The following is a 12,845-nucleotide window of genomic DNA, read 5'->3' on the forward strand; positions in this document are numbered from 1 at the left end:
GTGAGTTTTATCAGCACCCACTGGAGCAGTTCTCTGAAGTTCTTCTTTACTCAGGTGAATAATGAGTCCTTGGCCCAGAAGAGAGTAGGTCATGCCATATTTGCTTGAGTTCCCAGTGATAGATACACACAAATATGTACAGAGAGGTAAAGAAGGGGGAATGATTAACACAAGGCTAGGCAATATAAACACATTACCTGTGACTAATTGACTAGTACAGTAGCAGGATTGCCCTAATCAATGCCACCCAACCCTCCAGAACAAACAGTATTTCTCCTGTTAAGACACTGATCATATTAAGCCTAAGTGTATTATCCATTGCCCCAGTCCATGTTATTACTAGCTAGCAATTGTAATTCCAGGGAAAACGGAGGATAAAGTATTGGCACAATATTTATTTACAATTTTTAGGTTTATTTTCATACCAAATAAATATATTATGATATGCATTTTAGATGTTAAGGATGTTGGTTCACTCCATGTCAGATCACAAATTTTATTTATTTTTTAAGCCTGGCCTGTCTTCTCCATGAATTTTATTCACCCACTTCTGCTTGCTGCCTCAAAGATCCATTTCTCATCATGATTTTAGGTCTAATTTATAACCAGATCAAAGAAATAGCCATCATAGCTTGGTAGATTGAGCAAGGACAGAGCTGGGGGTGGGAGCAAAGCAAAAAGGGAAAAAAGGAGTGAAGTAATGCAGAACTACACCCTTCCTGAGGAGTTTGAACAATCAGAAACTGGAAAATGACATGATTATATTTGCATTCTACAAAGTTCACTTGTTATTTCCATGGGCAGCATTTTGAGTAAGGAACAGTAGATGTTGGGAAAACACTTGAAGGAAATATTGGAAAGTTAAAGAGGAAATACTGGCGTTATCTTAGATATGGCAGTAGAAGTAGAATATGATAAGCAGCATTCAGAATTGAGGTCATCTAGGGCATAGATCCAAGGAGAGAACCTGGTCACAAATTAGGTATGGAAGATGGTGCATGGTAAGGAGAGAGGAAGAAAGGATCAAGGAGAACACTTAGGTTTGGACTTATGCAATCAGATAGAAAAAAAGAAGCAGCAGCAGCAGTGGGAGAAGGAAGAGAAGAATATTGGTGGTGAATGATCAAAATAGTAGACTGGAACTCATCAGATCTGAAGTGACTAAAGAGGTCCAAATTAAGATGTCAAGAAAGCACTCAGTGTCTTCTGAGTATTTCTCTACAGTAAATTCCAAAGCACTTCATGGTCCTCACTGGTTCCCTTATCTCATCTCCTGTTATTCAACCACTTTCCTCCAGCTAAACCATCATCCTTGGTGTTTATAAAAAATCTCTGCCTCAGAATCTCTGCACTTGGCCATTCTCTCTGTCTGGAATGCATATCCTTGGATATTCCAGTGGTTTGCTCCTCACTTCCTTCTGTTTGAATGTCACTTAATCAGCAATACCTCTCCAACACAAATATATCCAAAATTTTCCCTGACCTTCTCTTTTTCTCCATAGTATTTATCATAATATGATACATTTTATCAACATTTATGATTTTTGTTGTCTGTCTCCCTCAACTAAAATTAACAGAGGCTCCACAAAGACAGGGACCTTGTCATTTTTATTCCCTAGTATTTCTGTTAGTACAGAACTTACCAGATGTTCAAGATCTGGATAGGGTCCAAGATTTTACTGTACTTGGAAGCTTAACAAGTTGGCCTACCGCAGTTTAATGGATGCTGGCAGAAGACAGATTCCTGGGTCAGAGAAGACACTTACTTATTCTTTAGCAATGACCAAAGTGACATCATGTGCTCTGGTTTCTCCAACCCCAGTTTCCACAGGATGACATGAAGAGACCCAAATGACACACAGAAAGTGCCTGTGTCACGAGAAAAAACCAAACTTTGTAAAAATTCTAAACCTTCTAAAAGGGCAAATAACCCACCTGAATTTTGCCTTGAAAAAAGATATTTCTGTAACTCTAGACAATAAACAAACTTGCTCCTTGTAACAAGGATGACTTAATTTTGTTTTCCAAGAACCTTTGTTATACAAACACCCTAGAAAAGACAGTCTGAAACAAAGGTGATGGATACCTCTACTCACAAGCCTTGCAGCAACGTGAGGAAGAATGGAGAATCATCTCCTAACCACACATGGTGGACATGCAGTACGTTGTATTTTTTAAGGAAAAATCAAAATTTTGAGTTAGATACTAACATTATTTCAATTTTCAGATGAATCAGTCAAGGCACAGCAAAAGTGAACCAACTATCCAGGAATGCACAGCTGCTACGTGGCTCTAATGGGCACACTCAGCTCCATGGCAAACACTTGGTGGAACTGACTCCTGCCTCACTCTGACCTGTCCCGCCATCAGCCACCTGAGCCACCTGTGAATGGGTGATTGAAAAAGAGAGAATGATAAAGAGTGGGAGAATGAAGAGAAAGAATGGAGAAGCTGTTTTAGCTCTCCTTACTTGCTCATCTATCCAGAACTACAGAGTAGGCAGGAACTTTGAGTTCACCTTTCACAAAAAAACTGAGGCTCCCGAAGGGAGGAGCTTTCCCACAACCACACAGAGAGTTAGGGTTCAATTTGACTAGCTGACCGCCAGAATAGCTTTCCTAAGAGAATTTAAGCCGTCCCTTCCTGTCACCTTCTGCACGCAGGTGGCTCTCCCCGAGTCTGGAGGCCAGGCCATGACAGTCAATCAATAACCCAGGGCACCTACTACACAACTCGGCAGGTGGAGCCTGTGCTGTCCTCAGCCTATATGACCTCCAGTTCCAGGGTTGTTGAGAGCAGTGGTAAGCTCAGTGCCGTTTTCACCTCACCTCTGGACTCAGAACCTCAGCCATGAAGGTGTCAAGCATCTTTCTTCTCTGTGCCCTGGCCTTGTTGAGTTTATCTGGTAGGTGATTTTGCATGTGTCTCAAATTTAAAACTTTTTGCCCTATTGCCTTGCTGAATATACAACCTTCTGGAAATTTAACATAGTCTAGTCTTAGTTAAAACGAGTCAGTCTTGGCTAGTCTTTGAGTTCCAATGAGATAAAATAAGATCAACAGATAAGAAGCATTTTTAACGTAAAATGAGGGAAACAATTCCAGTGAGAGGTGAACAGAGATAGACAGGTTTTCCTCCAGGCTGGAGCTGACACTCTGTCGGGGATACCTCAACCTTAAATACCCTTCTCACTGTGTAAATGCTTAAGGCCAATTTACAAATTTATAATTCTCATGGAATTGCATTAAATAGATAATAATGGTTGCCAGTTGGTATAAAACGTATGGTTTGACTGATTCAAATTTTTATTTTTGATCTGCAGAGTGTTTTCCTTTGAAACATCCTGCTTAAGTAGATGGAATACATAGGTCCCCAAACTGCATCTTGACAAGGTTAGCAGACAATTCTGAATCCACAGACTTCAGATCAGATTCCTTTTTATCATTGAAAACGATTAACATTTTCAACTTTATATCCAATCTAGCAGAAACTATTACTGAGCGTTAAATCACCACTTTGGCAAGTAGAAGTATATCACTTGTTGTATTTGCTAAATATTCATGGGAGCAGAGGTCCCTTTTCCCTCCTCATGCATATTAATTAATGCAAATAGATTCCTGTGGTGAGCATCTGCTCATCAATTTTTAGGCTCATCTAGATTTGGAAACCCAATGGGACCCCAACAACAGCATCAGGTTCTGACTATTCCAGGAGTTGTTCTTCTCCATGTCCTCAGAGATCGTTGACATAAAAATTAAATCTCACCAACATTTTCTCCTTTGGGTACTATCAGATTAGTTTCCCTTCCTTTCAGGGAACATTTACCATCCCCTACATGATGATAGCAAGACCTGCCACTTTCTGGAGAATACAGTGTGTATTTTGACTATTTGTAGATTTGAGAAGTGCAATTTGAACCATAGTCAGTCTGTTTCATGCAAGGGTGAGGAAAAGCTCCTTGGGAACTGATTATGAATTGGCAAAAAGGGTCTGGTTTTAATTTATGAAAGGGAACTTAATGCAATTATATAAGGAGACCTGTCACTATTAGCAATAACTGTTTCACAGCTAGTTATGTAAATATCCATACCTTCATCCATAAACTGAGATAAAGATACTTACACTCCACTCATTGTGAGATCAAAGATCTAATGATTGGTTGTGAGGATGTCAGTGAATCTTCAAAGTCATTTGCTCAGTGCTGACTTCAAGCAGGAAGTACACAATTTCTATTTTCAAGGAAATGGATCAACTTTTCTGAAATACCAAATTGAGATACTTTGGTCATAATGAGATTTTCACTTAACTTCTTAGGATTTCAGCAGACAGGAAGTAAGTAGAAACCAATCAGACATCCTTGAATGAGATTGGAAATAAGAGGTGGGCAGCAGAGGAGGTCAGCAAAGAAATTCCAGCCTTCTGAGAAAGCAGAAGGTTCTGGATAAGAATAGATCTGTATCTCTCATATAGGATCCAGCTTAACATATCTGATTTATGTTTTCTAGGTAACACTGCAGCTGACCTCCGAAGAAGAATGGTAAAGAGAATTTTAGAATTTTATAACAGGCTGAAAGTTTTGATCCAACAGAAGTACAGTCTAGCAGTCACCATTCAGTTTAACCTAAGGTCAGGATGAAGGGTATGATGGTTAGAAAGATTCAGCCTGTTACAGGCAAATGGTAAGGTAGTTCCCCCGCCCCCAGTCCTGTTGAAGGACGCATTCACTGATGTCTAGGCAAGTTCTGTGTAGATGTCTGAGGCTTGCTGTGAAGGAGCTCATGTATGCACTAGGGCTGCCTGAAAGAACAAGTATTTGGGATGGAAGCTTTTCTCTAGTCCCCTGAGTAGCCAGTTTGACCATGTTGGTGCCGGGGACCAGCCCTAGCAGCAGTTTGGGGTCTCAGGTGGATGGGAAGCGTTGGCGAGTTGGAGAAACAGCAAACAGAGACACCAAGTGTTCTGAGGCTGAATCTAAATCTTTATTTTTCTTACAACTTTTTATACTTTTCTTTTTGGCATTAGTACAAGGAAATATTATTTTTTAAGTAGAAGAATTTAGAATTCAATCATCCCCTGAGTCATAAGAACACAAGATAAAATCATCACAGAGAAACAAAGCAGGCATGGCAACTCTTTCAAGGAACACAAAACAGTACATTTCAAGGACCACAAATCAGTACATTTTTTTCCATCTAATACTTTCTTATTATGTAAGCTAAAGTAACACTTAAACTAATGATTAACTTATTTCTGAAACAGTATAGAACCCATGACAAACTAAACTTTCCATGAACCCTGCTTTGATGTAGATTATAGAAAAATTTTATTCAAATAATTTTGTAAATACCACATCAAAGCTCAGAGAAACTGATCCCTATGTAGCTAAAAAGTAACTTTCATAACTTCAAATAATGAGGAAATCTCAGGCCCCTCACAAATTTTAAATGCATCCCAATTTTTTATTCTTTAATTTATCTAAATAATAATATAAAGCTTATATGATTTTATATCCCGATACTGTAAAAATATTCCCAGGAATCCTCACAACTCAAATCTAAAGATACATAGATTAATTAATATAGAAGAACAAAACTTTTGTGGGTGAATGTCATGCCTATAACCCCCAAGAGGTATTCAAGAGATCGTGTCAGGTGTTGAACCATCAACTCCGACAGAGCTGTATCAAGTACCGGAGTGGTGGGCAATAGACGTGGCATGTTGACATAAAGTTCCCCCAGTCATCAAGATGCAGCTTTAGTTTACAATGAACAGCTGAAAATAGTGAACCAAGTTCTTCCTCTAGAAAAATAATCTACACCTAACTTTTCCATATTTCCTTTTTTCAAAAAAGGTAATTTTAGTAAATTAGGAGACCAGGGGAAGAAGTTTCCATCTTCGCCTTACACGTATATCTAGGCAGCTGATAAACCAAACGTTTATAAGTGAATGAATTATTGCATTTGTGATAAATTTTATAAAGAAGCGCTGGTACCATTAGGAACATGATATAGTTGAAAGAAGGTGCCCCTAAGTAAGTGATGGTGATTTTGAGCCATAAAGAATAAATGAGGGCTGGCAAAACACAACTGGTGGGGACACCATAATGGCCATTTGGTAATGATCAGCTGTCACTGGAGCAGAGCACACAGAGTACAAAGTCGGAGAATGAAAGACTCCTAGCGCCTTTGCATGCTTGAGGGAAGCACGTGCAGCGAAGAACATGCTCCAAGTAGCAACTGGCCCGAGAGAAGCCAGCACCTACAGTAGTTATAATCTGAGATGTATCTTCCTCGCCTGAGGGAATCCTCACAATAGCACCGTGACATAGGTGGGAAATGGTGGCATCATTCCCACTTTACAGAGGAAGCGACTGAGATTCAGGAAGGAACCCACAGATGCGCCAACATCACAAAACTTGCACATAGTAGAGGCATTACTTAGAACCAGACTTTCTGACTCCTGGTCTTAGATTCCTCTCCTTGCAACATTCAGTGTCATCTTCCCGATTGCACCCAAAGAAATTAAAACCATTTAGTGACTTTTGTTATCAACTCAAAGAATAGAGGATGATGGCAAATAATTGTGTTTAACTTCATTTTTAGCCATTGTGCAAAATTCCAACTATTGGATGCCCCAAGATTTATAACCCTGTCTGTGGAACTGATGGAAAGACTTACTCCAATGAATGCGTGCTGTGCTTTGAGAGTCAGTAAGTACAGAATTTTATTTTTAATATATGTTTGAAGCTCACTGTCTTCAAACTTTTATATATCTTATCTTCCTAAAGTCCCTAACCCTAACCAATACCATGAATCCTACCATGAAAAAATATTGAATTTTTCTAAAATTTATTTTTCCCTTTTTTATATATCTGATTTAATATGATTTTAAACCACTTATAGGACAAAAACCCATGTTTTATAACAAAACAACAGATAGTTGTTTGTAGATTTATAAAAAGCCTATACACAAAATGTTCCTTTAACTTGGAAAAGTAATTCTCACTGACAGCAGTGATTATATTTTCAAAAGTCCCCAAATATACAAATATTAATTTTATAGATTTTGGTGACCAAAACTAAATTTGTGTATCATTTTTAATCGTGGATATCAACCTCAAAGAAGTTTCATTTTCAGAAGTGCCTGTAAGTGGGTGATGGGAATTAGACTCAGGGTGCCAGATGCAGGTGTGCCACAGACTTTTATATTTCATTCAGCAACAGAACATTTGACACTAGCCTATGCTATCTTCCTTGATCTTATGACTAGGAAAATATAGGTCATGAGCCCACATAAGCCAGCTCCTTATAACTTGTGGCAAATGCCAGTAAACAAGATGTAAGCAAAGTATTACAAAAGTAAAGCAGAGATAGAGACACCTTTTTCTCTTTTTAACTAGTGCTAGGGATCAAACCCAGAGATTTGCACATGCAAGCAAGCATTTACTTTACCTCTGAGCTACACCCTTCCCTAGAGATCTCTTCTTGATGAAAAGAATCAAGAAAGGATTTGTGAAAAGAATACCATTTAAACAGGACTCTAAAATTTGGCAGCATAGAAAAAGATCATTCTAGGCTAAATATGAGAAATAATCCAAACAAATAAAAGAGGCTCCATAAGTGATTCAGTAAACAGTTATTCTGGGTTGACTTGTTATTAAAGACTTTGACCGGCTCAAATGACTGTGTACATTTCCATTATGCACTGCATGAATTCTCTTCCTATAAAACAACCCCACTTCTTGAGCTGTTTTAAACTATCTCAGAAACTTCTCAGAGTTTACCAAGGTATGTGAAAAGAGGTCTCCGGAGTAAGAAAGTCTAATATCCTGGAGTTTTCAACCCAAAACAATATGTATTCTGCTCTGCGAGGAATCTGCTTCCACACAAAAGACTTACAAAAGGAATCTGCAACCACTTGTTACTTTTCCCATGACCTATGCTGTTGACATAAGATCAACTATCATATTTCCACCTAAGGGGAGAAAAAATAGAACAGCCTTGAGACTTGGGAAATTTCTAGATGCCAACTTCAAAAAAGCCCAATAGTTAGGGTGACACATTGGAAAAATATGAGCAGAGGGCTGGTATATCTGATTTCTTTTTTTTTTTTTTTTTTATTCTGATTCATTGTATACAAAATGGGGTACAACTAGTGTTTCTCTGATTGTACACAAAGTAGAGTCACACCATTTGTGTAATCATACATGTACATAGGGTAATGATATTTGTCTCATCTGTTTGTCTGATGTTTGTCTCTCTGTTATTTTTCCTTCCCCCCACCCACTCCCCACCCCTCAGATACTCAATTTCTTTGGCCTCTAAAACCTATTAATTCCTGCTTGCTCTTTTTATTCTTTCAAATATATGTAAATGTGGGGAAAATGTTTGGATGGCAGAAAATGTAACACTTCTTCCTCTTTCTATTTTTCTTAGATAAGGTAAAATTTGTTCTCTCAAATTACAACTTATTTCCTAATATATGATATTATCTTTATTTCTATCACATATTAAAGACCCCAAACAGTGGGTGAAGATGTTGCTCAGAGGTAGAATGCTTGCCTCACAAGTGCAAGGCTCTGGATTCAATTCCTAGTCCTGAAATACATAAATACCTACATACCTACCTACACACATGTGTTCATACATACATATCCCAAACAAATTGGTTGCAGAGTAACTAGAGCCAAGCTCTGATCCTACATGCCAGGTTTTAAGATAAGCAGGTAATATCCAACAAGGGCTGGCATGTGGTAGTCTCCTTGGTCATTATGCACCTAGAAGGTATGTTCGATCAGGACTTTTTCTATTTCTTCTACATCTTCTTTTCTATAAGACCATCACCATCCAGCAGAACTTTCTATAATGGTAGGAATGCTCCCTATCTGTGCAATACACAGTTGCTAGTCACTAGCACTTAAACAGGCTAAAACAACTGAGACACTGAAATTTTTAAAAATTCATTGGTGCATACCAATTATACAGAATAGTGGGTTTATTGTGGGATGTTCACGTATGCATGTAACATAATTTGATCAACTTCTTTCTCTAGTACTTCTTCTTGTCCACTTCTCCTCCTTCCCTAATACCTTTCCTTTATCCCAACAGTCTCCCTTCTATTGAGAGACTGCATTTTTTATATTATTTAACTTATAATTTAAATTGAAATAGGAAATGTGGATACCAAACATGCTGACCTGTAGTAAACAGTAAGGCTATAGAGAACCAATCACCTCATGTGCTCTGTTTAGATCATTGTACTTACTGTATGCAACTGATTTAGAAATCAGTATTATTACTAGTTAATGATTATGGGACAAGAAAGCATCGAACTCTCTTAAAATAAGTAACCAAAACAGTCCAGGTAAGTGGATGTATACAAATAGGAATGTCAGATGTTTTCCAGTAATGGAGAAATAGAGGAATTTTTGAGGGTCAGTATATTCGAAAAGGAAAGGATGGCTAGAAACATGAGAGATCAGGAAACAGTCTCAGGAACAATTCGAGGATTGAGGCATATTTAACAATTACAAACTTTAGAGTAGGAGGAGAACAGAGAAGGTTTTATCTGGAGAGGAGGATGCTTGCAATTGGCTGGCATCATATGGACTAGAGAAATGATTTCCCTTTACAAGACCACACAGATTTGGATCCTCAGTTTTCTAAGATCAAAGACCAATGCAATAGCCTGGACACCAGCTAAGATGGAAACCTAGTAGGTGGGTCAGTAGTATCAGAAGCAAAAGAAGCAGCAATAGATTGGAGATTAATTTCAAGGGTCTACTGTAACACTAGATCTATAAACTCAATAAGGACAATTTTCCTTTCTGGTGTATGCCTAGCAAAAGTAATAGTAATCAACAAATATGCAATGAAAAATTGAGTTAATAAACAAATGAGAGAAAGACAAAGAAATATATCTTAAACCTCTCCATGTTTAATAAAGCTGGTGTTTTTCCCATTGTGTTTCTCCCATAGTTGCACAGAACTTTGGTCAACAAAGTTCTAAATTGTTTTTTTCAATCTCTCCAACAGGAAGCGCAAGACTCTTGTCCTCATTCAAAAATATAAGGCTTGCTGAGAGCCAAGGTGTGAAGTCCCTTAAGGTCACCAAGATGCCTGGCTGGCCTGCCTGTTGAATAAATGTATTTGAATACACTTTGTTTTTCCCAAATGCTTTTCCCTCAAACACATATGTGATTGCACTGGGGACAAGGAACTTACCAAGATTCAGAACAGACCATGTTTTAGTAACTCCACAATCCCGTGAGCTCAGTATTTCCCTCACTATGCCTTTTCCTTCCCATCTTCTCACGTTCTGAGTCCTCTGTCTCTGGAAACGTGATGCTGATCCTGAATTACAGCACACAGAGGATTGTGGGCTCCTGTGGTCCCACATATAACTACCTACCACTGTAAGGGATAGTTGGAAAACTCAGTCCAGAAACGTCACCTGTCACATTTCACTGATGAAAGTAATGCCAAGCATGGTGGCACATACCTGCAATCCCAGCCACTCAAGAGGCTGAGGGAGGATAATCTCAAACTCGAGGCTGGGGATGTAGCTCAGTGGTAGTATCACTGCCACCACCACCACCATCGTTCCTTTAGACTTCCTTAGGATTTAACTGAGCATTTATTTTGCATGGCACAGGTCTGTATATGTGGACATAGAGCTATCATGTCTGGTAGAATAGAGTTTAGTCCTTGAGACGTTTGATTTGTCAACCCCTTGAATAAATTCAGTCTAGTTGAGAACAAAGAAGAAAGACATTTCTTAAGGTTCCTAAGGATTGTAAGCTAGGAAGAGACTCAAGCAGTCATGGGTCTGTTCTTCAGCCCTTTCCACAATGAAAGCCATATATAAAGGAAAGAGAGAGGACATAGTATCATGTGAGAATGTTGGATTGCTGTTGGTAAAGGACGAGTTTTGTTAGTTCAGAACTGGACCACTATTACCACTTTCTGGACAGCTTCTCAGAAAAGCAAAGGAGTGTTTCACCCCAACAGATATGCAGAAACTAGCACACAGTATTCCAGTGGGTGATGGTTTGGTTTTATCCAAGACATGAGCTGACATTCTGGTACATATTGTAAGCAACAGGTTCAAAAGTCTGGATCTAGATATGTCTGAGATCTGACTTAACTGCCACTTCCCAACTCCATTTTGAACACTCTGGACCAAAATTATTCCATTTTGGGTATTTTTCTTGATAAGACAGAGCTCTCCATCAAAGACTTGCCTTGAATATCTGCTTCATAAGCCCATGGATTTGCGCTTACCCAACTGAGTTGGAGTGGGGTGTGGGTATATGTGCAGGGGTGACTGATTCTGAATTAATTTGAGGAGTGGACACTAGTACCATCAAACAATCCTCAAGAGTTGATCTTGCAAGGGAAAAAGGGACAATATACCAGAGGAATTGATGGTGAGGACTTTGTGCAGTTTACCATACTTTATACGTGAGCCACGATAGCACTGTAACGTTACTTTTACCTTCTGAGTAAGCTTTAAAAAGTGAAGATGCTTGACTAATATGATCAGCAAACAAAGTGTCAGAGTTAGGCTTTTAATTGAGGGCTGATTTCAAGTCCAAAGTTTCCCTGAAACCACAATCACCTCCCATGGATTACTCACTATTAATTCTACAGAAACTATAGATAACATCCTTCTATTAAAAGAGTCTATGTGTTTATATTCAGCAATAACTAATAAGAGAAATAAGGAAGTGCCCCAAAAGAAAAAAAAAAAATACTTCTACAGCTACTAAAAATAAAGAAAGAGAAGGAAAAGCAGCTTGAGATCCTGAGTTTCTAAAGTGGAAAGGTGGCTAGAGGGCTGATGGAGGCTGAATTGCATCAGGTTGCCTGATACGTCGTGTGGAACAGATCATCCATTAAACTATAAATAACCAGTGAAAAACGATTCCACACTTGCAAAACACAGTTACCTGGCCCTCTCAGGTTTAAGTGAATTTCTTGTGATATTTCGAATACACGTGCCTCGACGTTTAACTCTGACCACTAGAGGGTGCTGTAGTCTGCAAGTGAGTCAGCATAAGCAGAGCCCTAGGCTCTCATTCAATATTGTGTAACCGAAGTTATGGAGGCAAGATGGCTTCCAGCGTCTCCACTGTCATGCTAGAGGATATTTGAAGGGCACCCCTTTTATTGAGGAAGTTTGCCATGTGAATCATTGAATGCTACAAATCTTCATGTCTAATGGGACTGTTCTGCAAGTACAGAAGAGTTTGGAAATTATAAGCAGAAGCAAGTTGTAAATCCAGATTATCTACCTTGAATGACTGTGTGCTCTTCTCCTCCTTCTCCTTCTCCTTCTCCTCTCCTTCTCCTCTCCTTCTCTCCTTCTCCTTCTCCTCTCCTTCTCTCTTTCTCCTCTTCTCCTCCTCCTCCTCCTCCTCCTCCTCCTCCTCCTCCTCCTCCTCCTCCTCCTCCTTCTCTCTCTCTCTCTCTCTCTCTCTCTCTCTCTCTCTCTCTCTCTCTCTCATCCATCAGAAAACATAACCACATGTCTGGTGGTTATGTTTTAAAAAGAAAAGCAATCAAAATTGATAAGATTTTGAAACTTTGTCTTACGATGAGTGATTGAAAGAAGTAGGAAAATTTGAGCTACAGAATGAAAACCCTCACATGGCTCTTTTCAAACAATTTAAGGAACAAGGATGTCAACACTATGAAAACAGAAACATTGTCCTTTCTTCACTGCTGAATTACAGGATCTAACACCTAGGTGGTACCAAATTAATATTCTTTTATTACAAAGAAATGAATACCTTTTGGTGTCCCAAAGGCTAAGAATTTAGATTTAATGGAATGGAGATTAAA

The 12,845-nt window shown here is 38.8% G+C and overlaps 1 protein-coding gene across 1 annotated transcript; it reads left to right on the forward strand.

Annotated features, from left to right (window-relative positions):
• The first annotated feature begins 2,747 nt into the window (after positions 1 to 2,747).
• Positions 2,748 to 10,157, forward strand: SPINK1 (serine peptidase inhibitor Kazal type 1). The gene is made up of 4 exons (XM_079144593.1): positions 2,748 to 2,905; positions 4,506 to 4,537; positions 6,603 to 6,709; positions 10,035 to 10,157. Exons 1-4 carry the CDS (start codon positions 2,851 to 2,853, stop codon positions 10,078 to 10,080), a joined length of 240 nt encoding a protein of 79 aa, XP_079000719.1. The 5' UTR covers positions 2,748 to 2,850; the 3' UTR covers positions 10,081 to 10,157.
• Positions 10,158 to 12,845: the final 2,688 nt, after the last annotated feature.

This window comes from Sciurus vulgaris (genome assembly GCF_902686455.1).
Source record: "Sciurus vulgaris genome assembly, chromosome: 6".
Taxonomy (NCBI): Eukaryota; Metazoa; Chordata; class Mammalia; order Rodentia; family Sciuridae; genus Sciurus; species Sciurus vulgaris.